This window comes from Rissa tridactyla, chromosome Z (assembly GCF_028500815.1).
Source record: "Rissa tridactyla isolate bRisTri1 chromosome Z, bRisTri1.patW.cur.20221130, whole genome shotgun sequence".
NCBI lineage: Eukaryota > Metazoa > Chordata > Aves > Charadriiformes > Laridae > Rissa > Rissa tridactyla.
In genome coordinates this window covers 67,078,778-67,106,566 of record NC_071497.1, presented here as the reverse complement: position 1 = coordinate 67,106,566, position 27,789 = coordinate 67,078,778, and the positions used below count along the sequence as shown (strand labels likewise).

Below are 27,789 nucleotides of genomic sequence, written 5' to 3'. Positions count from 1 at the left end.
ATGGAAAACTTTAACCGTTAACTTATATTCATTTTGTAAATTGCTTTAAAATAGAAATTGCAAGCTTTGAATGCCATGAACCATCACAACACTTATGAAACCTTTGGTGAATGACATGACATATAGGGTAATTTTTGTATTGGTCTGATATTTGCCAAGATCATCCTTTTTTTACTGGATGTCCAATGTTACTAGCAGCACACACATCTTAAAGAAATAGTCCTCAGAGCAGGTATGCTGCAAATGGCAGACTAGCAAATTAGTTATAACTCTTAAAAGGCTTGCTGCAGTCAGTTGAAAGTACTGTCTTAGCAGCTATGTTGTAAGGAGAGGGAGAATAGGATGGCAAAAAGTTTAAGAATGCTGTGGTTTTGTACTTTAACTAAAATTAATTGTGTTTATGACTTTTTTTTTTTTTGCTGTAGTCGTGATATGGAGAATAAAGAAACTCCCAGGGGATTGCAGAAGATGGATGACCGCCCAGAAGAGCGCATGATCAGGGAGAAGCTCAAGGCAACGTGTATGCCAGCGTGGAAGCATGAATGGCTGGAAAGAAGAAGCAGGAGAGGCCCTGTGGTAAGTGGCACTGATGGACGGGCAGTATCTGTAACAGCTGTTACAAATAAAAATCCCTTAAACTTCTTTCTACTAGAAATGTCTCTTTCTTAACAATCTGCATACTCTTAATCATGGTCATGCTGTTCATTTTTTTTTTTTATGAGCTGTTTAACAGGAAACTGTGGCTGACTTTCTGAAATGTATGCATTTGCTAAGCTTTATTTTTAAGAAAAAGGCATATAGCTATGCTGCTGATTTGTGTTGTATAAAATAATACTGTGACAACACTGCCCTCTAATGTCAACAACAGAAGTAGCTCCTGTTCATTAGGTAAAAACTGAAGTTTGAGTGCAAATCTGCACCATAGTGCTTTGTACTTATGTGATTCTTATGGGTTTCATGACTTCACTTTTCCTTAGTTTGAAAATGTTAAAGTTTTCTATGTATTGTAACAGAAGTGTATGGAATTTTTGCTATATGAAAAAATAAACTGCAATCTTAATAGAACTAGAATAAAACAAAGCTGAGTAACTTCACACAAGTCTCAACTTTGCTAAACTTTGAATGCCAGAGTATTCTGTTAGCCTTTTGGGTAATGCTTTTGTATAAACGGCTCAGAAGCAGTTTTAAGAATTTGTGAGCAGGTCAAACCTGAAGCTTATTAAGCATAGTTACAATTCTATTCAGTAATAGCCAGTAGTTACCTCTAAGGGTGGTTGCATCGGTCGATGTACGCCCATGTATGCCTTGGTGGGAGTGCTAATTTAAAGCTAAGATCATCTGATGCAGTAAACAAGTCTTTGGGGACACCTTTTCTAGAATAGAAACAAGAGGGTTCTGTTGGTAACTTTCTGTCATGAGAAAGAACATTGAAAATACTTACAAGTGCACCAGAAAGGCAATACCTCAAAGGGCCAAATAACATAAAATAATTCTTACTTTAAAAATTTTTAAATGCATCTTGGTTACTGCATAGCTTGAAATTATTTCCCTGCTCAGCCCACTTCCATTGAGGTTTCTGGGTTTTTTAATACAACTCAGTGCTTCAGATTCTCAATTACTACCATTTTACATCTTAAATGTTTTCAAGCACTAGCAGCTGGTAGCTGTAACTTGTCCATAGGCACATGAATTTGCATTCTGACCTTTCAGGAACGAAAAAGCATTTCAGTAATCAGTAGGAGGAAAAAAAAGATTGCACTGTTTTTTATACTTTTCCTTTATCCTATTCACTTTCATAATCAGATAGCCATAAATTTTAAAAACAATAGCAACAAAGGCTTCTGAAAAGTTCAGGTTTGCAATACATTAAATAGGCTGACTTCTTAAAGTAAAATGAACGGAGCTTGGATCAAGGCTGTAAATGCAGATTTTTCTTCTCTTAGGCAGTGCCTAACTGCTAGACCACAACCACCTCATTGTCCACTTCTCCCTGTAGCCTGCTGAAACAGAAATGCATTTCTGGATAGTGGAATAGCTTCAGCTGGATGAGTTAAAGCTTCAGCTTAAAATAGCATTTGACCTTGTGGATGCAGTCCAAGTCATTAGGTAGAAAAGCACTGAGTCTGGATGTCTCTTCCTCCTCATACCCTGAGCAGGGAAAGCCCCTTCCTTTTTTTTTTTTTTTTTCCTAAATCAGAGACCTCTGAACTTTCTAGGAGAGGTCTGCTCAGTTAATCCGAAGTGTTACTTGGACCTTCCTTCCAGCCTCTAGTCAAGCCTCTAAGACATGGAGAAATGTAGAACTAAAACTGAATCTGCCTGCTATGACTGCTTTTAATTTGATTCCCAGGGGCCTTACTTTTCTCATGCATTATGTGGGTCTGAAAGGCAGGCAGCTGAAAGTTGTCTTGAAACATTCCGTACCTCAGTGTCAAAATTCAGTGTTCAAGCAACAAAGCACTGTATTGGAAGTGTATATACTCTGCTCGAGCACATGTGTCTGTTCATGTTGCGCAGCACTGTGCACATTGATGAGCTCAGATACCAAATGTGGTGTAGCGGTTTTACTTGTATGGCAGGCAGAAAACCCAGCTGTGGTTCTTATAGGGTGCAGCACACCCTCATTTTGCTGCATTGTCTCCAGATTTAAACTAATTTTTGCTTTGCAACAAGTGTTGTGCTGTAGATATAGTAACTGTAGTATTTCTCAACTGATACTTACTGTATATAATAGATGGATCCAACGTTATAGCTCTAAATAAACAGGCAGTACCTGCAGGAAGGAAAAAAGATATTTTGGCTCCTACTGTCCCAATGGGGGAACTGCTGCCCTTTGAGATACCATGAATGACAAGTACAGAAGTACTTTGGGAATCAAATTAGTTGCTTCCACAACTAACATAAGCAGCACAGGTGGACAGGAAAAAAAAGGTTATTTCTCTTGTGTTGCGTATAGATTAACAGAATAACTCCTATTAGATGTTAATATTAGGACCTAGGGAATGTGCAAAATTCGGATGTCTGGATAATGGCTTAACTATATAATGCTAGCAAAACAAGTTTTGATTAATTTGTTCTGCTTTATTGTAAAACGATCAATTCATAATTCTAACACATGGTTTAATTCCTGCAAGGTGGTGAAACCTATTCCCGCAAAAGTAGATGGATCAGAAATGAACAAACTCTGTCTGGAACCTCAAGCTGAAGGACAAAGCACTGCTTCTTCACTGACACAGAAAGGAAGACGTAGTCCTTCTCCTAGTAGCTCCTCTTCATCATCTTCTAGGACGGTTAAATCTGAATCACCGGGTGTTAGAAGAAAAAGAGTATCTCCAGTGCCTGTAAGTTGCAAGCTATGATGTAATTTTAGTATGGCTAGATTCTCCAATCTTCTGGTTATAGAGGCAATTAATCCTCCCTGTGTAGGGCAACATGCTGTTACAAAAGGGGTTATGACAGGATATCACTTGAATGAGATATGCGTTTCTCATGTGTGGAACTTTATTCTCTGCTCTTAGGTATGTGTTTCCTTTTAGTTCAGTCCTGCTTTAAGTTTTTATTTCTAGGAAATAAATGAAGAAATATAGATACTCGGTTGTGGAGACAGGTATGTTCTCCTAGCTTGATTTGCACAAAAATGGTGCTAGTAGTTTGGGTTTTTCCTGTGGTTTTGCATGTAAATTCTCCAAGTAGGTATCTTCTGTTGGGGATAGGATTGTTGACCAGATTAAGATTCCTGCAGAAAAGCATTACTGGTATGCTCTTTGTGATCTGCTATTCCAGAACTGATCTTCATGTACTGATTAGGAAAGATTCAGGTATGTGCATTGTTAGAAAACTAAATTCTCTATCATTACACTTGAGAAGATGTGGAACAGAATGTTTTGAGCAATAGTAATTTGCTTCATTAAAGATGATCAGTATTGTAATATTTTGAGCAATAGTATCTAACAGGTTTGCTAGTTATAAAAATGCTCATCCACAGTTAAGCTTCAGTTGACTTGTCTACAACTTCACAGTCAATTAGAATCATACAATAGGTTGGGTTGGGAGGGACCTTTGGAGGTCATCTAGTCCAACCTCTCCTTCAGGGACGTCTTCAACTAGATCAGGTTGCTTAGAGCCCCATCCAACCTGACCCTGAACACCTCCGGGGATGGGGCATCTACCACCTCTGTGGGCAACCCACGCCAGCATTTCACCACCTTCGTTGTAAAAAATGTTGTCCCTATATCTAGTCTAAATTTGCCTCTTTTAGCTTGAAAGCCACTACCCCTTGTCCTGTTGCAGCTGACCCTGCTGCAAAGTTTGTCACCATCTTTCCTGTAGGGTCCCTTTAAGTACTGAAAGGCCACAATAAGGTCTCCCCAGAGCCTCCTCTTCTTCAGGCTGAACATCCCCAACTCTCTCAGCTTGTCCTCGTAGGAGAGGTGCTCCAGCCCTCTGACCATTTTTGTGGCCCTCCTCTGGACCTGCTCCAGAAGGTCCATGTCTTTCCTCTGCTGTGGGCTCCAGAGCTGGATGCAGTACTCCAGGTGGGGTCACCTCCCTTGACCTGCTGGCCACAGTTCTTTTGATGCAGCCCACTGTACGGTTGGCTTTCTGGTCTGTGAGCACACATTGCCGACTCACGTCCAGCTTTTCATCCACTAGTACCTCCAAGTCCTTCACAGCAGGGCTGCTCTCAATGCCTTCATCCCTCAGCTTGTATTGATACTGGGGGGTTGCCCCAACCCACGTGCAGGACCTTGCATTTGGTCTTGATGAACCTCATGAAGTTCACAGAGGCCCACTTCTCAAGCCTGTCCAGGTCCTTCTGGATGGCATCCCGTCCCTCAGGTGTGTCAACCGCACCACTCTGCTTGGTGTTGTCTGCAAACTTGCTGAAGGTGCACTTGACCCCACTGTCACAGATCAATGTCATTGATGAAGATTCTGAACATTACCGGTCCCAATAGAGAGCCCTGAGGGACACCACTTGCCACTGATCTCCATCTGAACACAGAGCCCTTGACCACTACTTTCTGGATGCGACCATCCAGCCAGCTCCTCACCCACTGAACCGCCCACCCATCAAATCCATATCTCTCCAATTTAGCCAGCAAGATGTTGCAGGGAACCATGTCAAAGGCCTTACAGAACTCCAGACAGACAACATCCGTAGCTCTTCCCTTGTCCACTGATGTAGTCACTCCACCACAGAAGGCCATCAGGTTGGTCAGGCAGGACTTGCCCTTGGTGAAGCCATGCTGGTTGTCTCAAATCCGCTCCCTGTCCTCCATCTGCCTCAGCGTAGCTTCTAGGAGGATCTGTTCCATGATCTTCCCAAGCACAGAGGTGAGGCTGACAGGGTGGTAGTTCCCAGAGTCCTCCATCCTACCCTTTTTAAAAATGGGTGCAATGTTTCCCTTTTTCCAGTCACTGAGGACTTCATCTGACTGCCATGACTTTTCAAATATCATGGAGAGTGGCTTGGCAACTGCATCAGCCATTAGAGTAAGAATAAGATCTATTGCTTTTATTGTCCCATTGCTCTAAACAAAATTTCCAGTATAAATTAAAATGTGTACTGCCATTTCTGTCAACTAGGGACGAATATCACAAGTTACAGCACAGCGCCTTTCCTCTTGACAAGAGAAATTTAAAGATTAAAAAGAAAAAACCAAAACCAAACCACAACAAACCACCAAACTATCTAATTTAGCCTTCGATCCATTTTTACTTGATTGTTTTTCTTTGTTTTATATTAACCTCTCACATGAAAAATTTTAGGAGTTCACGCTATCTTTTACTTAACTGATGCCAGTGAGTCAATTGTAACCTGCATAATAACATAAAACTCAAAGTGGATATAAATCAAAGCAGAATATTTTAAATTAGAGAGGGCCATTAATGCATCTCATAATGTTAGAAATGTGAAGAATTTAAATCAAGACAATTTTAATAAAAGGTTTGGGCCATTGAATTTTTCATCATGGGGAAACAAACAAAAAAACCCCTATCCTAAGCTGAAAGTTGCTTTAGTTATGCAAAGGACAGGAAGCTGTATCCTTCTCTTTGGAATTTCTTAAACTTTGTTCTTCGTTGACCGTATATTCCCTTTTATGACAGTAGTCATAATATTTCTTCTAATTATATTAGAGTTATAAACTTATATAATAATTTCCTGCATTGAATCACAAGTCTGATTATCTTCTGATTGAATTATACTTGATAACTCAGTAGTAATATGGTAAGGCAACCAATGAAGACTTGAAAATAGAAGCAATTTAAAAGACTGCTTTTCTTTCATAAAGTCAGACAAAATTTCAGTTAAAAAAAATTTCAGTTTTTCTTCTGCCCTTGACTTTTGGGCATGGAAGAAAAGTAATCCTTTAAAAGTCATAGAGTCTAAGCAGGCTGTAGTATCAGGTTTGGGGGACTCTCTTATTCTATGTTGTTTGGAAGAAAAAACAAACAAACAAAAAATCCCAAACAACCCCACTTAATTAAACTTACTGTTGTCTTGGAAATGCTTATGATGACACTGCTTATGTAGTTTCAGAGTGGACGAATAACACCACCTCGACGAGCCCCATCTCCAGATGGCTTCTCTCCATACAGCCCTGAGGAAACAAATCGTCGTGTCAACAAAGTTATGCGAGCCAGGCTGTACTTGCTGCAGCAGATAGGACCCAACTCTTTCTTAATTGGAGGAGACAGCCCTGATAATAAATACAGAGTGTTTATTGGGCCTCAGGTAGAGAACATTTTTGTGTTGTCTGTACCTTTTATTAATTTATATTTGATTTTAGAAAACTGTTCAAAACCAAATTAGATCAAGTTAGTCGTTATCCATGATAACGGTTCTATAAAGTAATGTTTAAAAGTTGTAATTTGTGTTCATATAATATAATTATCAGCTTGTATTTTGTTAAATATGTAGCAACTATATTAGTTTTGTCTAAAGTTTCTCTTAAAAAAAAAAAAAGACTCTAGTTTGGAAGTAATTACTGTTGTCTTGTCTATTTCTCATTCCTACAAGTGGCTCTGAATTATACATGTTAAGTATTTTTGGCTAAAATTTGGCCACTTTATTTTCCTAGTTTCTCACTCTGAAACAATTTATTTCCTCTATTCATGTGATATATATATAAATGACAAGCACATGACATAATTCCTTTACTGGTGTGTTGATTTCATTAATACCTATAGTGAGGTCCTTTTCATAGACTTCCATAGTACTAACATGAGGCTGCACTGGGGAACATCTAGCATTTTGAGTGAACAGAAGCATCTCATTTAAGTTTGATAGTTGTCATGTTATGAATAGATGATGATTATATGCATACATTCCTTATAGTATGAAGTGTAGCAACCACTTAAGTTGATTTTAAAAAAAACTTAAAACTGGGGAAAAAAGTGAATTCAAAACTGGTGTAATAATTGTTTGCTTTTCCATATTTATTCCTGAATAATATTTTGGGAATTCACATTTTCTGTAAGGCTGTGTAAGAAGATATATAAGCCTATGTATGTCATATATTTTGTGTAAACTACTTTTTGGGGGGAGAGGGGCAAGTACATGTTCTATAATGCACTTAAATGTGGAAAAATTATCTATGTAATTATCAATTCAGTAGAGCCTTAGCATATACTTTTCTTTGCAGACTTGTAGCTGTGGCCGTGGGACGTTTTGTATTCATCTGCTGTTTGTTATGCTACGGGTGTTCCAGCTTGAACCCTCAGACCCTATGCTCTGGAGAAAGACACTGAAGAACTTCGAGGTAATCAATTTCTAAGAAACCTAATGGCAGATCTAAAATATGCTCCGGTTAAAAGTCTTTAGGGCATAATCTTAAAAATGCTGAAAACTGTTGCTTTTTAAAGCAGCAAGAATACATGTTTTTAATTATGTCTTTAATTCAGTCTCAGGAGCTCTGTAAGTAGAAAAAAAATAGCTGCAAATGAAAGACATAACTAAAAGAATAGTAGAGAGCTGTAGTTTAGTGAGTGATTCAAATCTTGGATTTTCTACTCAAATTTGTATATCTGTCTTACTGATTAACTGAAAGGCAAACAGAACAAGGGTCTTCAGAAGTAAACGTGTGTATACTTAAAGCTGTTCATTTTAATAAGCAAATTAAGTTTGTGTTGTAAAGTGTTTCTTGTGATCTATTTATCAGTAAGACTTCTGAAATTCCTGCTGCTGCTACTGCTAATGCATTATTGTGAAGGTGAATAGATCTTTTTTTAGCAGTAGTTAAACTTCAGTAATATTACTTTTAACTACAAGCTATTCATAGCATAAATACAACTGTTGCTATTTTTTTCTGATGTTAGGTTGAGAGTTTGTTCCAGAAATATCACAGTAGGCGTAGCTCGAGGATCAAAGCTCCATCTCGTAACACCATCCAGAAGTTTGTCTCACGCATGTCAAATTCTCATACATTGTCATCATCTAGTACTTCTACATCTAGTTCAGAAAACAGGTTAGTATTTTTCTAAAGGAATTAAAAGCTTTATTGTGTAGTTTTCTTCTAATTTTGGAGGTTTAGAATCACCTACATTCCTTTTGTTTAAAGCTGCTTTCATTTCAAGCCACATTAAGTCTCTGTATTTGCAAACAATTGAGTCAAGGATACATTAGTTGCTAAGTGAGCATATTTGCTTTATAACTTCTATTTGAAAAATGTTGAGTTGTGAAAAGAATTTTTTTGACCCTTTAAGAATTTGGGAAACAAACTTTTGAAATCTAAGTGCAAGAATGAAGCATAATTTTTATTAACTTTAGAAACCTATTTGTGTGCATTTGTTCAAATATAGCACTTGTGCAAATGTTGATGAATAAAGAAACTTGGGAGGAATGACTGTTCCTGTGAAAAAATACTGAAAATTTTTTTGGGTAAATGCATTCTGTGTAAACATACTTTAAAAAAAATATATATAAACATAAGTAGGCATATATTTTAAAAAACACTTCATGTAAAATGGGTGATTAAATTATTTTAAGGGCACTATTTAAGTATTATGATTTTTATAGCATATACAATATAAAATGATGCCTTGTTTATCACTTTTAAGTGATGTTTGATTTTTTTATTATTTCCCCCCCCTGACTTTTACTACTTGAGTGCTTTTGCATGTTGTTTTCCTTGAATTTGAAAAGATATCAGTTAATTTTTTAAACAAGTGATTTGTGCATGCCTTAGTGGGTGAACTAGACACCCTCTAGAGAGGTCAAACCACAGAAGGCAACCTAAACTGAGCGTTTCTTTTGTGGAAAGTGTAATCTAACTTAATGAATACCTTGATATGTTACTTTGTGATAATAAGCATATAGCTAGATGAATATATTCAGACAGGTTTATAATTCTGATGTCCAGATTGTGACCTTAGTTCCCCATCATCTGTTACTTATTTTTCCAAATTTCCAAATTGTGTCACTGTAAGTAAGTTGCATAAACAAAGCAGTTAAATACATAATCTAGTCTAGAACTACTTATCTGGCAAGACAGTTCCTTTAATGTGGATGCCTTATGTAGGAGAATATTTTTTTCCGTCGAATTGGCTTCACTGGATGGTGAACTTCACCGCATTAGTTCTCATTTTTTGTTTTTTTACAGGATGGAAGGTTTTTCAGTTGGTTGCCAGTATACCTGATGATTAGTTCCTAGCATTACTAGTTCAGTAAGATAAGTTGCTATTTTGTGCAAGTGTGTCTTGCATGATATAAGTATTGGAAAACACTGAGCATTAGATTAACTTGAGATGAGGTTTACTCAGTTCTGATAATCACTGTGACTTACATTAATTTTTGGTTTACTACTAGTTCTTCAAAAATAAGTTTTAAACTAATACTTATGTTTCTATATGTGTCGTGGAAATTAATTTTTCACTGTAAACTTATTTCTGTGGATTTTTCAAGGACAAAAAATAGTGTCAACCATTTGCAAGGAAATAGAAGTGAATATTGTGTATAGAAATAATGTATATACAAATTAATTTTATTTTAAAAATATGTTCTTGGTGAACAAATATAGGGTTCCTGCAAACTTTTAGACATACACCAACTATAACTTAAATAACTTAAATTTTTGCTATGAGTGGTAAGAGTTTTGCACATTTAAACAATACTATAGAATATTAAAATCTGTGTTTTTCACTATGTGTTGTTTAAGTTCAGAATAATTTTTCTGGTAAAATCTCTAGTTATATCCATTTAAAAATTAAAGCGGAGGTAAATAAAATGGAAGCAACGTATAAAATAGGGAAAATGTTTTTTTTTTAAAAAATCTACACGTGACGTACATGTGTTAGTGTTCATGTGAATCTATTGCATCTGTTTCTGTTAGTGGCAGAAAATTCTTGAGCAGCTGTTATCTTCTGTTAATTTTTTGAGTTTTACATATGTTCATCAAATGGTCTTTACAGTTTCTGTAATGTGCTAAAGACTGCTTTGTGACTCAATACTCTGAAAGGAGTGTGATGAAGAAAAAAATGTGGATAGCTTTCAAAATATAAAAAATTTCTTAGTTTTTCAAAACCAAATGATAAGTAAAAAAGCAAAGGTTCGTTTGTTTAAAGAAGCTTTAGGAGGAAAAATACTGTAAGGTTGGGCCTTTCAAGCTCTAATTGCTATCTGACCTACTTTGAAAAGATGTCATGCATTTTGTGACTTTCCCTTTCATTTCAACGAAGTGTTGTCTGTACTCAGTGCTTCGAAAAATTTAGTGGCTTACTTACTCTGACCAAGGTTTAGGAGAATGATTCATGAATAGCCTATAGTTATTCAGAAGTGAGTGTTCCAAACTGGAAGTGAATATTTTTTTTTCCCACTGTTAAAGCCTGTTCTGAACTCTTATATGCCACTTTTACAATCACAAATATATATTTTTTTTTTTAGTATGAAGGATGAAGAAGAACAGATGTGCCCCATTTGTTTGTTAGGCATGCTGGACGAAGAAAGCCTAACTGTGTGTGAAGATGGCTGCAGGAACAAATTACACCACCACTGCATGTCAATATGTATGTTGTCATCTTTGTCTTGTTAAGTTCTTTTGGCTTTAAATATGGGAAAGTATTGTAACTCAGTGTATTTTTGCCAGATGTTTTCTTTGTTTTAAAAGTAAAAGAAAAAAAACCCCAAAAAACCCCAAAACCAACCAACCAAACAGAAGCCTGTTCTTAAGTGATGACTGGTAGCTCGTTGTAAGAGTTTGGTATCATTTTGCTATAATTGATATGCCTTATTTTATCAGATATTCACAAATAAAGTTTGTAATTTGATGCTTTGAGAAAGAAGTTAACTGCAGGGCTAGAGGTTTGAGCCTCTTTTACCTGAGTGAAAAGATTATGTCCAATTAGAGCTAGTTTAAGAACAGACTTTTAGCCCCCTGTGACTTGTCATTAGAATGCATGAAATTCATCTTCTGTTAGCTAGGCTTATATAGTGAATTATAGAGTATATTTTCATACTACGTTAAATAAAGTAAATAAATAGTTAACAGTTTGCTTTAACAACTAAAATTCCATCTCCCATATTGTAATACTTTGGAAGAAGTACTGCCTGTGTTTGAGGTACAAAAGGAACTGCATTTCAGTTCATAAGTTTTAATATTAATGGTAGTGCTAAACTGAAGCATTTCTGCGTGAAAAAAAAATGCTGAAATGGCCATATTTATCAGGCTGCTGCAGATGGCTCAGTTCAGAAGCATTTATCCTGAAACTAACATTATTCAGTAAAACTTAGAAATAGTAATGCCATCTTCTGGTTTTATACACTGTAAAAAGGGAGTATCTATTATCCTGTTGCTGTCTTCCAGGGGCAGAAGAATGCAGAAGAAACAGAGAGCCACTTATCTGTCCTCTTTGTAGATCTAAATGGAGATCTCATGATTTCTACAGGTAAGGATTCAGTCCGTGTATAACAAACCATCTGTTGCTGGATCCTTAGTTGATGTTCCTGAATATGCTGAAGTATTTACTTCAGTAAATGTTTCATTTGTTAATCCGTGTTATTTGTTGTTAATGTGTAGTCATGAATTGCCAAGTCCTGTGGATTCCTCTGTTCTCCGTGTGGTTCAGCAACAAACTCAGCAGCAATCTACAGCTGGATCACAGAGAAGAACCCAAGAGAGCAATTTTAACCTTACTCATTATGGGGTCCAGCAGATCCCTTCTGCCTATAAAGACTTAGCTGAGCCATGGATTCAGGTAATTTTATTTTGTAAAAGAAGTTTCAACTGTAAAAACTGATTTTGAACTGTTTTGCTGGACTTGTCAGATCAACAATTCAAAAGTGTATTCTGAATCCCATCAGCTTTATGGTTTATTATTATTGGAAGGAATGATATTTAACTTGAATCCGAAGGGAAGTCTTTCCAGTCTTTTTTTAGCTGAGGTGTCAGGTTTTTTACTTCATCTCGGGCCTCATATTAAAGGTCGATGTAATAAAATGTAGTGTTCTTAATTCTAGTTTTGATTGTGCAAGTGTCACATAAATACGAAGTTGGGATTTATTGTTACCCAAGTTGTGTTGTAGGAGCCAAATGAACTAAATAACCTGTAGAGTGTAGGGGTGGGTTCAACTGAGCAGGGGTCATGCGCTTCGAAGTGGGAGAATTTGTATTGCCTATATTTCTGATGTAATCTTTGTCTGGTATTGCTGGACCTTGGATTCAGGGCTGTTTGTATCAATGTCTAGAAACAAACTCCGTACTGAATAATTAAAACTCAGTGAATGAAAACATCCATACAGCCATCCTCCCTCTTCTCTTAAGAGTTTTTGGAGAACCAATGACTTCTCATTTATGATGTTTCATTTCTATTGCAGAATCTTTCTGGCACATTTCTGACTTTTTAAGGTGATTTTTCACCAGAAGCATTTTTTTGCTGTTTTTGATTGCTCTTCTTAGGTAATTAAGTTGCAGTATTACTCAGTTTGACTCTTGAAATGTTGCTTTTTCCTTGGCAGGTGTTTGGAATGGAGCTTGTTGGCTGCTTGTTTTCTCGCAACTGGAATATACGAGAGATGGCACTTAGACGTCTTTCCCATGATGTTAGTGGTGCTCTATTACTGGCTAATGGTGAAAGCACTGGAAATTCTGGAAGCAGCAATGGAAACAACACAAGTGCTGGAGCTCTGGGAGCAGCTAGTGGGTCATCTCAGACCAGTATCTCAGGAGATGTGGTGGTGGAATCCTGCTGCAGCGTGCTGTCCATGGTCTGTGCCGACCCTGTCTACAAAGTGTATGTTGCTGCTTTAGTAAGTAGTTGTTTACTCGTTGTATTCTAGAAATTTCAAAGTTACATCATTTTTAAAGGGGAGGGAAAGGGAGGAGATACATACGAAGTCAGGAATCCTAGTAATTGTTGTTGAGCCCAGATGATGACTTAGCTTTTAACCATCACCTGAAAGTGCGGTGAACAAAAGTCTCAGCAAGAGTGAAATAGCATGACTCCACTGGCCAAATATAAGGAAATTCTTGCTACAGTGCTAAGTATTAACACTACTTGTATGACTAGGTTCTTTCCAATCTCAAAGAATACATGACTAATTCTGACAATTAATATGTACTAAGCTTTTTATCCTTTGAACATATCACTGGTATTTTGAATGCAATTTAAATAAAACTACATACAACACTTAAAGAGAAATTAAAAATTATGTAGCTAATTTGACTTCATAAGTATTGCTTTTTTTTTTTTTTTCCTTTCTCTTAGAAAACTTTAAGAGCCATGCTGGTGTATACTCCCTGTCATACTTTGGCAGAGAGGACTAAACTACAGCGACTTCTCAAGCCAGTTGTAGAGACAATATTAGTTAAGTGTGCAGATGCCAACAGGTATGGTGTCTCATGAACTTCAAATTCATTTTGGATTGTTACTGAAATGTTTTGAAGTTTTATTTGTTGCTATTTATGTGGAATTAGGAGACTGTTTATAGTTGGTGGTGAAAAAATGTGTGGGTCTTAAGTATAAATGTATCATGGTTTTGTTAAAGTCTAATTGCTAGACAATAGAATATCTAGCAATGTTCTAGCAATAGAATATCTAAATTTAAAAGAACTAGTGAAATAGAACTGTTCCTTGTGTTGCTGGATTCCTGGATTTGGCCTGTTTTTGCAAGAGGATGAGGTCCTGTTTGGGTTTTTATTTATTTATTAGTGATAGACATTACATTTCTGGAAGTATCCTTTTTTTTTTTTTTTTTTTTTTTCAAAAAAAATCACAACTCTTGGTAGTTCACAGATAGAGGATTATAGAAATGTGTTATAGGAATAAAGTGATGTGAAATAATTTTCCATGTGCAATTCCAAACTAATGATTATTGAAACGTAATGATTAGAATGTTTTTCCTTGAAAGCATCTGCTAAAAGAGTTATTTTTTGTTTTGATTTCTTATAGTCGAACAAGCCAACTTTCAGTCTCAACACTACTGGAGATGTGTAAAGGCCAAGCGGGCGAGCTGGCAGTTGGGAGAGAAATACTTAAATCTGGTAATAATAACTCTTCATATATAATTGAATTATAATTACAAGCAAAACATACTAAAGTGTTTTAAATTTAATAGAGGATTTATACAATATCAGCATGGCAAAGAGAACGGGAGGGGGGGCAGTTTGGGCACAGAATGTGTATTCCTGTTTGATATAGTTCAGATCTTTATTTAGATCAGAGTTTAGATTGTCAACATGTCTAATCCTTATTTTATCAACTTTTTTTATAGGGTCCATTGGTATTGGTGGTGTTGATTATGTCTTAAATTGTATTCTCGGAACCCAAACTGAATCTATCAACTGGCAAGCGCTACTGGGGCGACTTTGTCTAATAGACAGACTTCTATTGGAATTTCCTGGTGAATTTTATCCCCATATTGTCTGTGGAGATGTTTTACAGGCTGATACCATAGTAGACAGGTACTTCCTTACACTATGTGGTGATTACTCTTCGTAGTTGAATGTGGTGTTGGTGATTTTTTTCAAAAAAATAGTTTTCTAATTCCTGTAAACAAATAGTATATATTTATATGCAAAAGTGTAATAGTGTTCTAATTCCTGTAAACAAATAGTATACATTTATATGCAAAAGTGTGCTTATTTTATTGAATAAATGGTTGTGGGGTTTTTTTGAAACTTCTGACTTGTGAATCAACTTTGAAGCACCAGTGCAGTAAGTCTTCTTTCCACTGCAGAACTGACAGCTAAATACATTATCTTGAAATGGCTTTCTTGGCACTAGTTAACTATAGCATACCAGCGTATAAAACACCTCTTTTCTTTTTTTTAGGTATAAGAAACTTCTTTCCCTCTTAACTTTCGCCTTGCAGTCAATTGACAATTCCCACTCAATGGTCGGTAAATTATCACGGAGAGTATTTTTGAGTGCAGCAAGAATGGTGGCAAGAGTGCCCCATGTTTTTGTAAAGCTGTTAGAAATGCTGAGTGCGACGAGCTCAACTCACTATGCAAGGATGCGCAGACGTCTGATGGCAATAGCAGATGAAATGGAAATTGCAGAAGCCATCCAGCTAGGCATGGAAGAAATGCGCTCTGGGGAATGCCGACATGAAGACTTTTTGCAGCTACCTGTACCAGATAACTCTCCAGAAGCTACAGAGAGTAATACTCCTAACAATACTGTCCAGTTATCAGGGAAAAGTGGGAAAGGTTTCAGTGATAAAAACCTGAGTGCCAGTCCAGAGGACATTTCTGAGACACTGGCTGGCCTTGCTGTGGGACTTCCTGTTTCATCAGTAACCACTGAGCAACCAAAGCCAGCCATTCAAACAAAAGGAAAACCCCACAGTCAGTGTTTAAACTCTTCTCCCTCGTCCAGTCATTCCCAGTCACTATTCCCAACGCTTCTGTCTCCTTCAAACCCATCTGTACCAGCTGGCACTGTAACAGATGTCTCTAAACTCAGACCTCAGGGATTCGTTCCCTGCAAAATCCCCTCACCTTCTCCTCAAACGCAGCGGAAACTTTCTCTCCAGTTTCAGAGAAACTGTTCTGAAAATAAAGAACCAGAGAAGCTTTCTCCAGTTTTTACCCAAGCCAGGCCATTGCCATCCAGTCACATACACAGGCCAAAGCCATCACGACCCACCCCAAGTGATGTGAACAAGCAGGGAGAATCCTTAAAAAACAGTATGACGCTTGACCTGAATGATGTTTCACAGTGTGATGGCAATAGTAGTAGTAGTACCAGCGCAGTTATACCAAGTGAAGAGACAGTGTTCACACCAGTAGATGAAAAATGCCGACTGGATGTTAATGCAGAGCTCAATTCCAGTATTGAGGACCTACTCGAGGCCTCCATGCCAACGAGTGATGGCACAGTTACATTCAAGTCTGAAGTTGCAGTTCTTTCTCCTGAGCGGGCAGAAAATGATGATACTTACAAAGATGATGTAAATCATAATCAAAAATGCAAGGAAAAGATGGAAGCTGAAGAGGAGGAAGCTTTAGCTATTGCTATGGCAATGTCAGCGTCTCAAGATGCCCTGCCAATAATTCCGCAACTACAGGTCGAAAATGGTGAAGATATCATAATAATTCAGCAGGATGTAAGTATACATATGGGAATTTGGCATAAGTCTCAATTGAGGTTCACTGAGCTTATAAAGCAGTGCTGTCATATTTCCAAAGTTATATAAAACAGAGGTACTCAATACCCTCTCCTGGGAGTTGGAGTATAAACAGTTTGCCAGTTGAGGGTGCTAACGGAATCCTTCCATGGTTATTAACAAGTTTAGAGAAGGTATTTGGAAGACAAACATGTCATTTACCAACCTTTAAAATGGCAAAGAAGGAAGTGTTAAAGTGGGGAAACCAGGAAATGTGAACTAAGTTTTTAGCAGGAGTACAACTGAGTCTTAATGTTGGTTTACTTTGAAGGTAATTATACAAAACCAAACTAGTTTCTGAAAGAAAAGGCAGAGTTGGAAGAGATTGTTGGCACATTGTGAGACAGGAGATGTGAGATACGTTAGAGTCAGAAAAAAGATATTTGTTTGCAAATAGACAAAAGCACAAGCATATGAATAGGGAAAGGAGTATTTGTAATCCTTTGCATGAGGTAACAACATGCGAAGCAGGGAGAAATAAATTAAGTAGAAAACAACATGATTTTGGTTGTTTACTATGTGTGCTAACTAAAACCTTAACTAGACATGAGATCAGGAATAGAAAAAAAGTCTTGCTCCTATTTGTGTCTTTAAATCTTGTTTTTCACATTCGGGTGGTAACATAGAGAAGGCTGTCTGCTCTTACATACAGTAGGAGTATGTGGATTATGGAACACGCTGGTGTTCTGGCCTCAGCTGAAACATGTGTAACACGTAGCAGAAATAACTGTAAGGGGGAGGAGAGGCGTATAAGCTTGGATGTTTCATAACCTTCCAGAATGTCTACATTTTAGATGCATGCTAGTAAACACAGAATTGACTTGGAATTTAATTTGCAGACACCAGAAACCCTGCCTGGACACACCAAAGCAAAACACCATTACAGAGAAGATGCAGAATGGCTTAAAGGTCAGCAAATTGGTCTTGGAGCTTTCTCTTCCTGTTACCAAGCTCAAGATGTAGGAACGGGGACATTAATGGCTGTAAAACAGGTGAATACTTTAAATACTTCACTTCCTTGAATATATTGTGTTTGTTCTTCAGTATTTCTTTGGAATATTAAATCTAAAAGCTCTCTGCTCTCACTGACTTCTTGTATTCCTTGCTTCCTCTGCTCTCTGTCATGTGTTCTCACATAATACGTAATAAAAAGTCTTTACATGCATGGTATTAACATAAAATTCTCAGTTTTTTTCACTTCTCCTTAAAATGAAAAAAAAAACCTGTGTTTTTTTATATATATGCCCATTTTCTTTCTTAGTTCTTAAACGTATTTTTACTTTTATCAAGTTCATAAATCAGTGACAGAGTTAGGAATGGAGCCCAGATCTCTTGGTTCTGTATTAATGCCCTACTTTCAAGGTAGCTATTAAAAGTAGTTTCCCCTTACTTGTCAAGACTTTTTTTCCTAAAAAGTTTAAGTGGAGGAAATGTTGTTTAACACTTGTTTCCCCTGATCCAGCAGCCAACTTTGAGGCAAGTATTTGTAATATTTAAATTAATAGAGACAGAAGTGTGGCTGAGAAGAGGCCCAAATGCACATGCTTCACTCAAGATTTTTGAAGGTTCTAGATGTGAGTGAATCTTTTACACTAAAGGTGCCCTAGGTCTGAATCAGTGACACGAACATAGAGGGAATCTTAGTCATAGCATTTTCTTATTAATTCTAGAATGAACTTAGAGCTAGGCAAGCGAGCCATTTCAAAACGTTTAATCAGGAAAAGAATATTTGTCATCAGCTATTCCTCCTTTGAAACTCTCTTGCCTGTGAAAGAGTAGGACTGTCCATGTAGTCCTTGAGGCCCCCCCTGGACAGATGATGATGATTCTGATGCCTATGGAAAATTCTCTGCAGCATACCATTATTTCAGATTTAGTAGGGATCAGAGCTGGGGTTGGCTTCAGTTGCATTACAGGGATCTGCTCTCCCTCCCACTCCCCTCAGTGAATTTCTGGGGTAAGAGGTTTAGTTATGAAACAGATAGTATGGTTAAACTGGTAAAAACCTTACAAACACCACCGTCAGAATTCCATTTCAAGCCTTATCTTTCTTCCTTTAACATCTGGCACAAAAAAAGTAATTTCCTAGTTTAAGCAGAGGAGAGGAAAGAGGGAAGTTTCCCCACTCCATCCTTGGAGAGATCTTTGTTGGTATTTCCCCAGAAGATCACTATTTTCTATGACTGTCTCACATGTAGATATGTTCTCAGCTGAAGGGATTTGAGGTAAAAGAATACTTGCTATTTCCAGATGGTAAAAAGGGATGAAAAACTATCCATTCTTGTTACTGTACTGAAGGGGGGGGGTTACAGGACTGTAATTATGTAAGGTAAATCTGAATACCATATTTCACAACAGGTGACATATGTCAGGAACACATCAACTGAGCAAGAAGAAGTAGTTGAAGCACTGAGAGAAGAAATAAGGATGATGAGTCATCTGAACCATCCTAACATTATTCGAATGTTGGGTGCTACGTGTGAGAAGAGCAACTATAACCTCTTTATTGAATGGATGGCAGGTAAACAACTGCTACGCCAAAGAAAATGAAAATGTCATTTGAGTCTTGAACTATGTAGTTTCATACTGTGTTTTGCATCACTTCAGTTTGCAGATTTGTATTTTCATTGCTGTTGGTAACCAGTATAAAAGTCTACTTAGAGAACAGTTCAAGTGGTAGCAGCAATATACTTAAAGGTGCATCAGGTTTTTTTTATTTTGAATTTTCTATACCTGATTTGTCATACAGTTAAAACAGTTGGAAGCTCCAAACAAAAATTGTACTACTTTTTCCTGAATTTCTGAATCTAAACGAGGAGTTACAAGCTTTGAGAGGCAGGCAGTTCAGTTGGAAATATATCAAACCATTGCATTATCAGTGTACCTGTGTAACTTTAAGTTATTATTAAAAATAACTTTGCTAGAAAGTTTGGAATACCTGTCACTTGTTTTTTTTCCCCAAGCATTTTCATTAAAATTGTGTGAGGTGACATGCAAAGGCATTTAAGAACTTACACTAAATTTCTAATAATAGGTATTTAGTAGGATGCTTTGGGAAAAGCATCAAATCTTAAATATATAAAGTGGTAGTTTAGTAACAAATAGTGAAATCTTTTCATTATTGTATAGAGCAGGGGAAAAAAAAGTCTGCATTCTTTTTTGAAGAAGGAGCTTTATTAATTTCATGAATGGGATTATATATTGCTGCTGTCCAGTTATCAAGACTAGATTTGGTGTTTTATACATCTTTATTTCTTGCGAAAGAAAGCATTGCACCTTAGTTTGTGTTCTTTGTCAGAAACCACTTAGCAATACCAGAGTGCTAACAAGCAAAACCCTAGTATATGTTATTACAAGCAGTAGTGGAGAAAAGATTTGCTCAAAACTAAGGGTCTTTAACTTTTTTTTAAGTATAATTTTTCTTAAATATTATTAGGTAATGAAATGTCACGAATTGTCTTTACCTCATTCAAGCCCAAGTTATATTAGAATACTTTGAGAGGCACAATGGAAAACCAAAATCTTGAGGATCTATATGCCAATTTTGGAAAACAGAGGAAGATCCTGCCTTTCCTTCCTTGTCTGCTTGCTTCTATATATTGGTACTTGGATGGTAACAAAAAAACATTAAGATCCTCATAGGGAACACTTACTGGAGACTGCACATATCTATTGCCCCAAAGAAAGCTACTGTTATGATGCTTAAACGTTAATGCAAAATGTGGATAAATATGTGTACTGTTTTTATCACAACAGTACTTTGTACACTAGGGTTTTATACTTTCTTTTAAGGAAGTATAAAATTATCAGGAAACATGAAGACTTATATCTTTTAATATGTACAGTTTCAGGTAGACAGTAATTAAGTAACAAGTACTTTTTTCCTATGAAACTTTTAAAATGTTCTTTTAGGGGGGAGCAATCCAGTTATGAATTAGGAATGCCAATATCAAGTTCCAATTTTAGGAGGCAGTGCTGCATTCTACTAATACAAAATATAAGTGTTGATAAAATGTATTGTTTTTATTTTCTAGGGGGTTCAGTTGCTCATTTGTTAAGTAAATATGGAGCCTTCAAAGAATCGGTTATTATTAATTACACAGAACAACTGTTACGTGGCCTTTCTTACCTCCATGAGAATCAGATAATCCATAGGGATGTTAAAGGTGAGAATTACTTAGAATGTCTCTTAAACAGGAATGTGCAGAAGGTAGCATCTGTTTTGGCTTGAGACCTATTTCTTCTCTCGGGTACCATCTCAAGAGTGGTATTTCTGTTGGGTTTGTCTGATCATTCTTAAGAACCTTTAATAACTGAAATTAATCAGAATGTTCATAGCATGCTTGGGGATGTTTGCTACCTGTGCCAATAGTTTAGAAAAATCAGTTTTCTCAATTTGTTCAAATAAAATATGAAGTTGACATATAGCTTTAAAGATTGCTAGTTAAATTGATGTAAATGTTTACACTGAAATGATAGTAAAATCTGTGAACATGCTAAGATAAAGAGGTCAGGTTTCTAATGTAAAGGAGTATTGCTGTGAGTTTTCTTCCTTCATCCTAATTGAACATAAATACAGTTGTACTGTGTTTGAACAAAATGTGGACTTTATTGGGAAACAGCAGTTTTACTAAATTTTTTCCTTTAATGCCACTATAGCTGTCAATGAACTGGAGAGATACCCAGATAAGTAGCAACATAGCGATGGCAAATATTGGTCTCTAATATTTCTTCTTAAAATAGGAAAACTTTCAATTGCTCTGTAATTCTCTTCAAGACAACTAGAATTTCCTTAAGGATGAAATAAGTTTAAATTTCACAGGGAGCTGCAGGCAATGAAAACATCCAGCGTTTTAGGTCGCCATTTTCTTTCATTATTCCATGTCCAGGCATTGTTCCAAAATCCTGTGTTTGCCCTACTGTGAAAGTTTGATTGCTTCTCTAAATCTCTCGGACAGCCTCAAGCTGTGTGCAGTATCATTCAGGCATTATGGAAAATAGACATTGTTAGACTTTGTCCTTGATTTTTTTAGGTTTCCTGATACTGGGGATGGGGAATGTAAAACTATTTATAGTTTTGAAATGGAGGGAGGAAGAGTGTCTGTTGATCCTTTTGCCTTTAATAGAAAGCCAACTAGCAGTATTTTTATTATGCTGTTGACAGGTGCCAATTTGCTAATTGACAGCACAGGTCATAGATTAAGAATTGCTGATTTTGGAGCTGCAGCCAGGTTGGCATCAAAAGGAACTGGTGCTGGGGAGTTTCAGGGACAGTTGTTGGGAACTATTGCATTTATGGCACCAGAGGTAAGAAACTAGTTTTGGAAGTTACTTCAAAAAGTTTGTTTGAACTCTTTAAACTAATTTAAAGCAAATATTAGAAGTATTTTCTGTTATGCTTAAAGTGTACTTGTTCTAAAGAATAGGAATTATTCCAACATAGCAACAATGACATTTCTTTCTCACTGTCAAAGTTTTTTTAAATAGTTTGTTACAAGATATATATATCATAAGTATTGTTATTAAAGCCCAAATGACTATCGGGTCAAAACCTAACTATCACAAAGTATTTTGCTTTTCCCCTGTGATCGGAAATTTTATTTACTAGCTCTCTACAGCTGTATAAATTTTACAGCATTTACAACACTGATCACTCTCTCAACCCAAAATGTTAATGAGAATGCACTTGGTTGATGATATTTTTTTTGCATCTAAATTACTTAGAGCTAAGAGACTTTGAAGTGGATAATCTGAGCTTTGGTCTGTCTGTCAGGTGCTGAGAGGTCAGCAGTACGGTAGGAGCTGTGATGTGTGGAGCGTTGGCTGTGTTGTTATAGAAATGGCTTGTGCTAAACCTCCCTGGAACGCAGAGAAACACTCCAATCATCTTGCTCTGATATTTAAGGTGAGGTATTTTGTTGCTACTAATACGCTACTAAAGATGCTGACTAATTTCATACACAGCAATGTGAATTTTAGAAAAGTGTACAAGTAGTAGGGGTTGTTGCAATACTACTTCTTTATATTGGAGCTGTTAGCACAAATAAATACTGATAGAAGCGTAATCATAATTGATTGTTCAAAAAAAAAAAAGGCTACCAAACCAATAATATACAGAACAAAACTCTAAGATATAAATACATAGCGTAACAAGCTAAAAAAAATTTAGGAATAGAGTTGATCTTGACTCTAGGCAGAAGATTGGGATTTGAACTCTTTCTTACAATCCTGTAAAATACATGAGCAATAGAAGTTATTCTACCACAAACCACTTATGCATGTATTCATGTTTCATAGTGGGGAAAATCTTTAGGTAAAAACATGATGTTCCACGTTCAGATTTTGCTGAAAGATATTTACCATTATGCCATGCTATATATGAATACTGCCCCTCCCTTTTCTAGGCCATCCATTTTGGCATTCATGTTTCTTACTAAAATCAGTTACTATATTTAATTTTAAAAGTCTAGTTGAACTGTAGGCATGAATGAAGTAAATACTGCTTCAAGTGAAGAAAGTGATTGTTAGCATTTTCACTAGCATGAGTGAAGAAAATGTTTCCACAAAACAGAACTAACACAGGAGTATTCAAGTATGGTTTAATTAGGTACAAACCAATTGTGGTAAGAGATGCAATTGCGTTGGTTCTGTGGCTGTGTGAATCTGGTGGTGCCACTCCAGTGTTCTCAATCATCTTACTTAATTTGATCTAGAGGAGGTCAGAATTACTTTGGTTCGGAGTGATTTGTGCCTATCTGCCCTTTGGGGTGGTGGCAGAAATACAATAAAGACAATGCAAGAGAGCACAGCCAGCTTAACATGTCATAATGTAACATATATCTCCACGTTGCCTTATGCCAGTTAACAGTGATGGCAACTAGTAGATCGAAGAATACCGTATATATGGCATAAGAGCTTTTCTTATGGCCTGCTCAGCAGATGGTCACTGCAGAGTCTTGCTATAAAACTTAGAGAAAAGTGCCAGGAGAGAGGCAGACTGTGAAAGGCAATAGGTGTAAGGGCAACTTAAGACCCATTTCATTTTATAAAATGGAAGCAGTAATGTAATCTTCAAGCTGCAGTAGGATATATGCTAAGTGGAGAAAAAGCTCATAAATACAACTTGTCAGCTGAAAATTATCAGCTCATGGAAGGTTTTTGGGGTAAGAGAGGGGCTTTGAGAATGACTGACTTCTAAGAAGTTATTTTCCTTTTGTTCAGATCGCTAGTGCAACTACTGCCCCATCAGTCCCTACACATCTGTCTCCTGGCTTGAAAGATGTGACTCTTCGGTGTTTAGAACTTCAACCTCAGGACAGACCCCCATCAAGGGAGCTGCTGAAACACCCGGTCTTCCGTACCACATGGTAGCTACTTACGTATAAGGCTGATATACTGAAGAAAATGCTACTGAATATACAACAACTGTCTTGCGGTGCCATCAAGCACAGCAATTTGTATTATTCTGCTGGCCTTAATGATAGAAACATCAAGGACTTAAGGCCAGCGGGGGACCCTACCTAAGTATGTGATTGACAAATCAAGATCTTTACCTAAGCTCAGTATGCAACATTTCACAACTTGTGCAGAGATTTGTAAACTGTGCCTTTTCAAACATCTGGCTCTATGTGAACACAAAAGCAATTTTCCTTAAATCTGCATGATTATTTAGCAGATAAGTGATTTTTATTTTATTTGGAGCACTTTTTCAGCAATATTAGCAGCTGAGGGGCTCAGGATCTATTTTAATATAGCAATCACTGTTCCATTTCACATCATGCAGATGTAAACAGAGGGTTCTGCAATTAGTCAGTGTTCAGCACTGGTTAAGAGCAAGTTCTGTATCTGTCCCTTTTAATTATACAAATACAAACATTGATGGATACTTTAAAAAAACATTTTGCCTTCCTTAAAGTAAGAGCAGGAAGTTGTAGTTCACTGTGCATTTACTGCTGGCCATGTAATTTCTTTTGAAATTAAAGTTTGTTTTCATTGTATTTTTAACTTTCAGGGAAAGGGGATCTTTTAAAAATAGTCTTTAGAAAAAGATGCAAGCTGTGTCATAGAACATCTTGCTGACACAAGAGTTTTAAAAACAGATTTGCTGGAAATCTGTACTAAAAAAAAAAATGCTGCCTTCAACAAGGCAGTGTTGAAGGCTCTGATAGTATAGGTTATTTAAAAAACGAAACAGAAAAAACCAAGACTGTTATGCGTAAAACAGCTTAGTCTGAATCATGCTGAAAGTTGTTGAGCCTTCTTTTCATATAGCAGCAGCTTATGGCAAATCACGTAGAGAAGTTTCATGTCAAAGGCTGCAAACCCAGCTCCCGTTAAAGTTTATGAGAGACTTTGTCCTGTACTTCAGTGGGAGCAGGTGCCAGCTATGAGCAAATCTCATTTTTTGTGTAACAAAACTGAGGTCATATTCTCTACTGATAATAAGTTTTACCTGCTGTTTTCCTTCTGCCGTACATCATCTATTTACTGTAGCCATTAGTGATATTTTAATTTCAAAATGTTAAAAATATTACCATAAGAAAGGTATTTATGTTAACAAGAAACAAACTTGGACTTGAAAAGCAAGATAAAGTAAAATGTGAAGTAAAGCTTCACTTGTAGTGTAAAACTTATGTTTTTAAGCAGGTGTGTTTGTTGTTTGTTTTTTTTTTTTTTAAAAACAGGTTTTTAAAAATATTTTAAAGGCAGGTTTTTAGATTATGATGCATGTAATTCTGAAGGAAAATGGCAGCTTTTCTTTTGCTTTTTTAAGAAAGGGGATCTTTTTAAATCAAATAATGATTGTGTTTAATCCATTTTGGAAAAAAATACTGTTGATGTTTTAACTCTTCAGAAGCCAGTTGGATTGTTGGACTGAAATAGAATTGGTTATTTTCAAAGACTCAGGACAAAATAAATAAGCTATAGTACATTAAAAATGTACAATACAAATTGGAAGTAAAACATCTTAAAGATAAGTTTACAGAAATGATAGTGCTCATACTAATAAAAAAAGCAGTGTCATTAGTTGTGAATGTCTTTATTTTGGAAATTTTACATTCCTTTGTTTTGGAAGACTGGCAGACTTTGAAGAGTTAAAAAGATAATACCGAAATGTGAAGTTTGGTAGCTCTTAACTGTTTTGTACTTGACTTTTTTTTTTTACCACTTTAGAATTTCTCATTCTAATAAGATTGTTTCCAAGTCTTTTTTATGTGCAAGCTTTAAAGGATGCACTCTTGCCAATTCATGTACTGGAAGATCAGTTGTCAGATTAATACTGTTTCTGGCAGAAATGTAAACTGTATAAACTGATGAACCTCAGCTAATCAGTATTACTTTGTAGATCACCATGCCTACCACATTTCAAACTCAAACTGCCTCTAGTGTCCAAATGCATTTGTTTGAGTTTGTTTGCATTTCCCTCAGCTTGCTGGTAATTGTGGTGTTTTTAAAATGCAGATGTGATGTAATATTCTTATTTTCTTTGGATCAAAGCTGGACTGAAAATTGTATTGTGTAATTATTTTTTTGTGTTCTTAATGTTATTTGGTACTTAAGTTGTAAATAACGTCTACTGCTGTTTATTCCAGTTTCTACTACCTCAGGTGTCCTATAGAGTTTCTTCTACCAAAGTTCACTTTCACATGAAATTATATTTGCTATGTGACTGATTCCTAAGACTTCCAGGGCTTAAGGGCTAACTTCTATTAGCACCTTACTGTGCAAGCAAATTTTACAGAAATCTCTGGGTTAAGAAATTTGGCTTCATTGTATCCTTTGTTATTTTAAATATATCAAGATATTTTAATTAAAAGTTTTTACCCCATTGAACCAATTTTATATAGTATAATTTTTACCTATTTTGGTGGTTTTTGTCTTTATAGTAAATAAAAGTTTTTGAACAAACTTTGTCCTTTGCTTATTGTATGAGGAAACACATTCAGTTTACTGGTGTGAATAAAATATTTCTGGTGAACTTCACTGTTTATACACAATTTCATATGCAACACTTGATATATCAAGAGAGTTTCAAATATTAACTGACACATATGAATAAGTACTGGCTGATATATGTATTTATGTATACCAGTAAAGAATGCTTAGATAACAGGTAGGAGCAAACACTATTTTTTTTTTCAATCGGTAATAAAGGTAGGAACTTCTCTTATGACGACACTGTATCTATGAACTTCACTTGCTTATGCTCTTAGATCAAACATTAAATGTCTAAATTTTGCGTTACTTCAAATCTAACTATTAATTACCATGTTAGGTGAGCTGATTTGGTTAGACAGTTCTGGAGTCACTGAGGTGTGTCTTGGAAGTTAATCTGCTATTTTATGTTTTCAGTGAAATTATACTGTTGCTTGTGATTTAAGTAGCAAACAGGCCTTTCCTTATTCCAGCAATCTGAATATGTTTTCAAAGCTAGGGCTTGTTTCGGTTACTGGTCTTTCTCCTGATTTTTTAATTTTTTTTATATTAATCACTTTTTTGATAGTTTAAAATTAGTTCAAGTGTTCTGTAGCCTTTTTTGTGACTACTAAATTCTACATTTTGAGGGATCACTCTCTTTATAGTCTCTACAGTATCACTTATGTGACTTTCTGCAAATAGAGACAAACATATCAATTCACCAGCAGAAATCTTCAGATAAATTTTAGTGTCTGATTTTTAAAATCAAAAATGTACTAACTGAAATGCCAAGAAGGAAAATATATGACAAGGATTAAATAAAAGATAAATTGCGTGTAATGGTATCTTCCTTTATTTGATTTACTATAGATTTCCTGAATCTTACAGTACCGTGTGGTAATTATAATGTTGCAGTCTCCTTTTTAGGAAGAAGGGATGGAAGAGATCACCTGTCCCCAGCTGTTGGCAGTAAATGTCAAAGATGCCTACTCATAGAACCAAATGTCTTCATTTGCAAAGGGCATGTTCTGTTTTTCCACAGGCAAATAGCAAACTGTGGCCATTTTGATTTCTCTGGTGGGAATAACGTTACATTCTGTGTTCTACGTGACATCATAGGTTGAAGTCTGACAATGTTTCATCTTTGCAAGCTCTCACTGAAAGGTGATGATTGCTTCCAGAACGTTTTGGAGTGTCAGGAGGATCCTGTGTTTCCCCTCCATCATCTGAGCGGGCAACGCGTACACATGGCTGCTCCGACC

General features: G+C 36.3%; 1 protein-coding gene across 3 annotated transcripts in view; it reads left to right on the top strand.

Annotated features, from left to right (window-relative positions):
- Positions 1-26,518, top strand: part of MAP3K1 (mitogen-activated protein kinase kinase kinase 1) — a 63,824-nt gene extending 37,306 nt beyond the window's left edge. For all 3 annotated transcript variants that reach the window (XM_054185488.1, XM_054185487.1, XM_054185486.1), the window contains 19 exons: positions 426-576; positions 3,135-3,341; positions 6,539-6,739; positions 7,650-7,766; positions 8,323-8,471; positions 10,886-11,007; positions 11,805-11,886; positions 12,018-12,195; positions 12,956-13,246; positions 13,705-13,826; positions 14,389-14,480; positions 14,711-14,900; positions 15,271-16,549; positions 17,449-17,601; positions 18,968-19,130; positions 20,644-20,775; positions 21,774-21,916; positions 22,383-22,514; positions 23,831-26,518. In XM_054185488.1, coding sequence (XP_054041463.1) covers positions 426-576; positions 3,135-3,341; positions 6,539-6,739; positions 7,650-7,766; positions 8,323-8,471; positions 10,886-11,007; positions 11,805-11,886; positions 12,018-12,195; positions 12,956-13,246; positions 13,705-13,826; positions 14,389-14,480; positions 14,711-14,900; positions 15,271-16,549; positions 17,449-17,601; positions 18,968-19,130; positions 20,644-20,775; positions 21,774-21,916; positions 22,383-22,514; positions 23,831-23,980 — 4,054 coding nt within the window. In that variant the 3' untranslated portion in view covers positions 23,981-26,518. The remainder of the gene's footprint in view (positions 1-425; positions 577-3,134; positions 3,342-6,538; positions 6,740-7,649; positions 7,767-8,322; positions 8,472-10,885; positions 11,008-11,804; positions 11,887-12,017; positions 12,196-12,955; positions 13,247-13,704; positions 13,827-14,388; positions 14,481-14,710; positions 14,901-15,270; positions 16,550-17,448; positions 17,602-18,967; positions 19,131-20,643; positions 20,776-21,773; positions 21,917-22,382; positions 22,515-23,830) is intronic.
- The last annotated feature ends 1,271 nt before the right edge of the window (positions 26,519-27,789 follow it).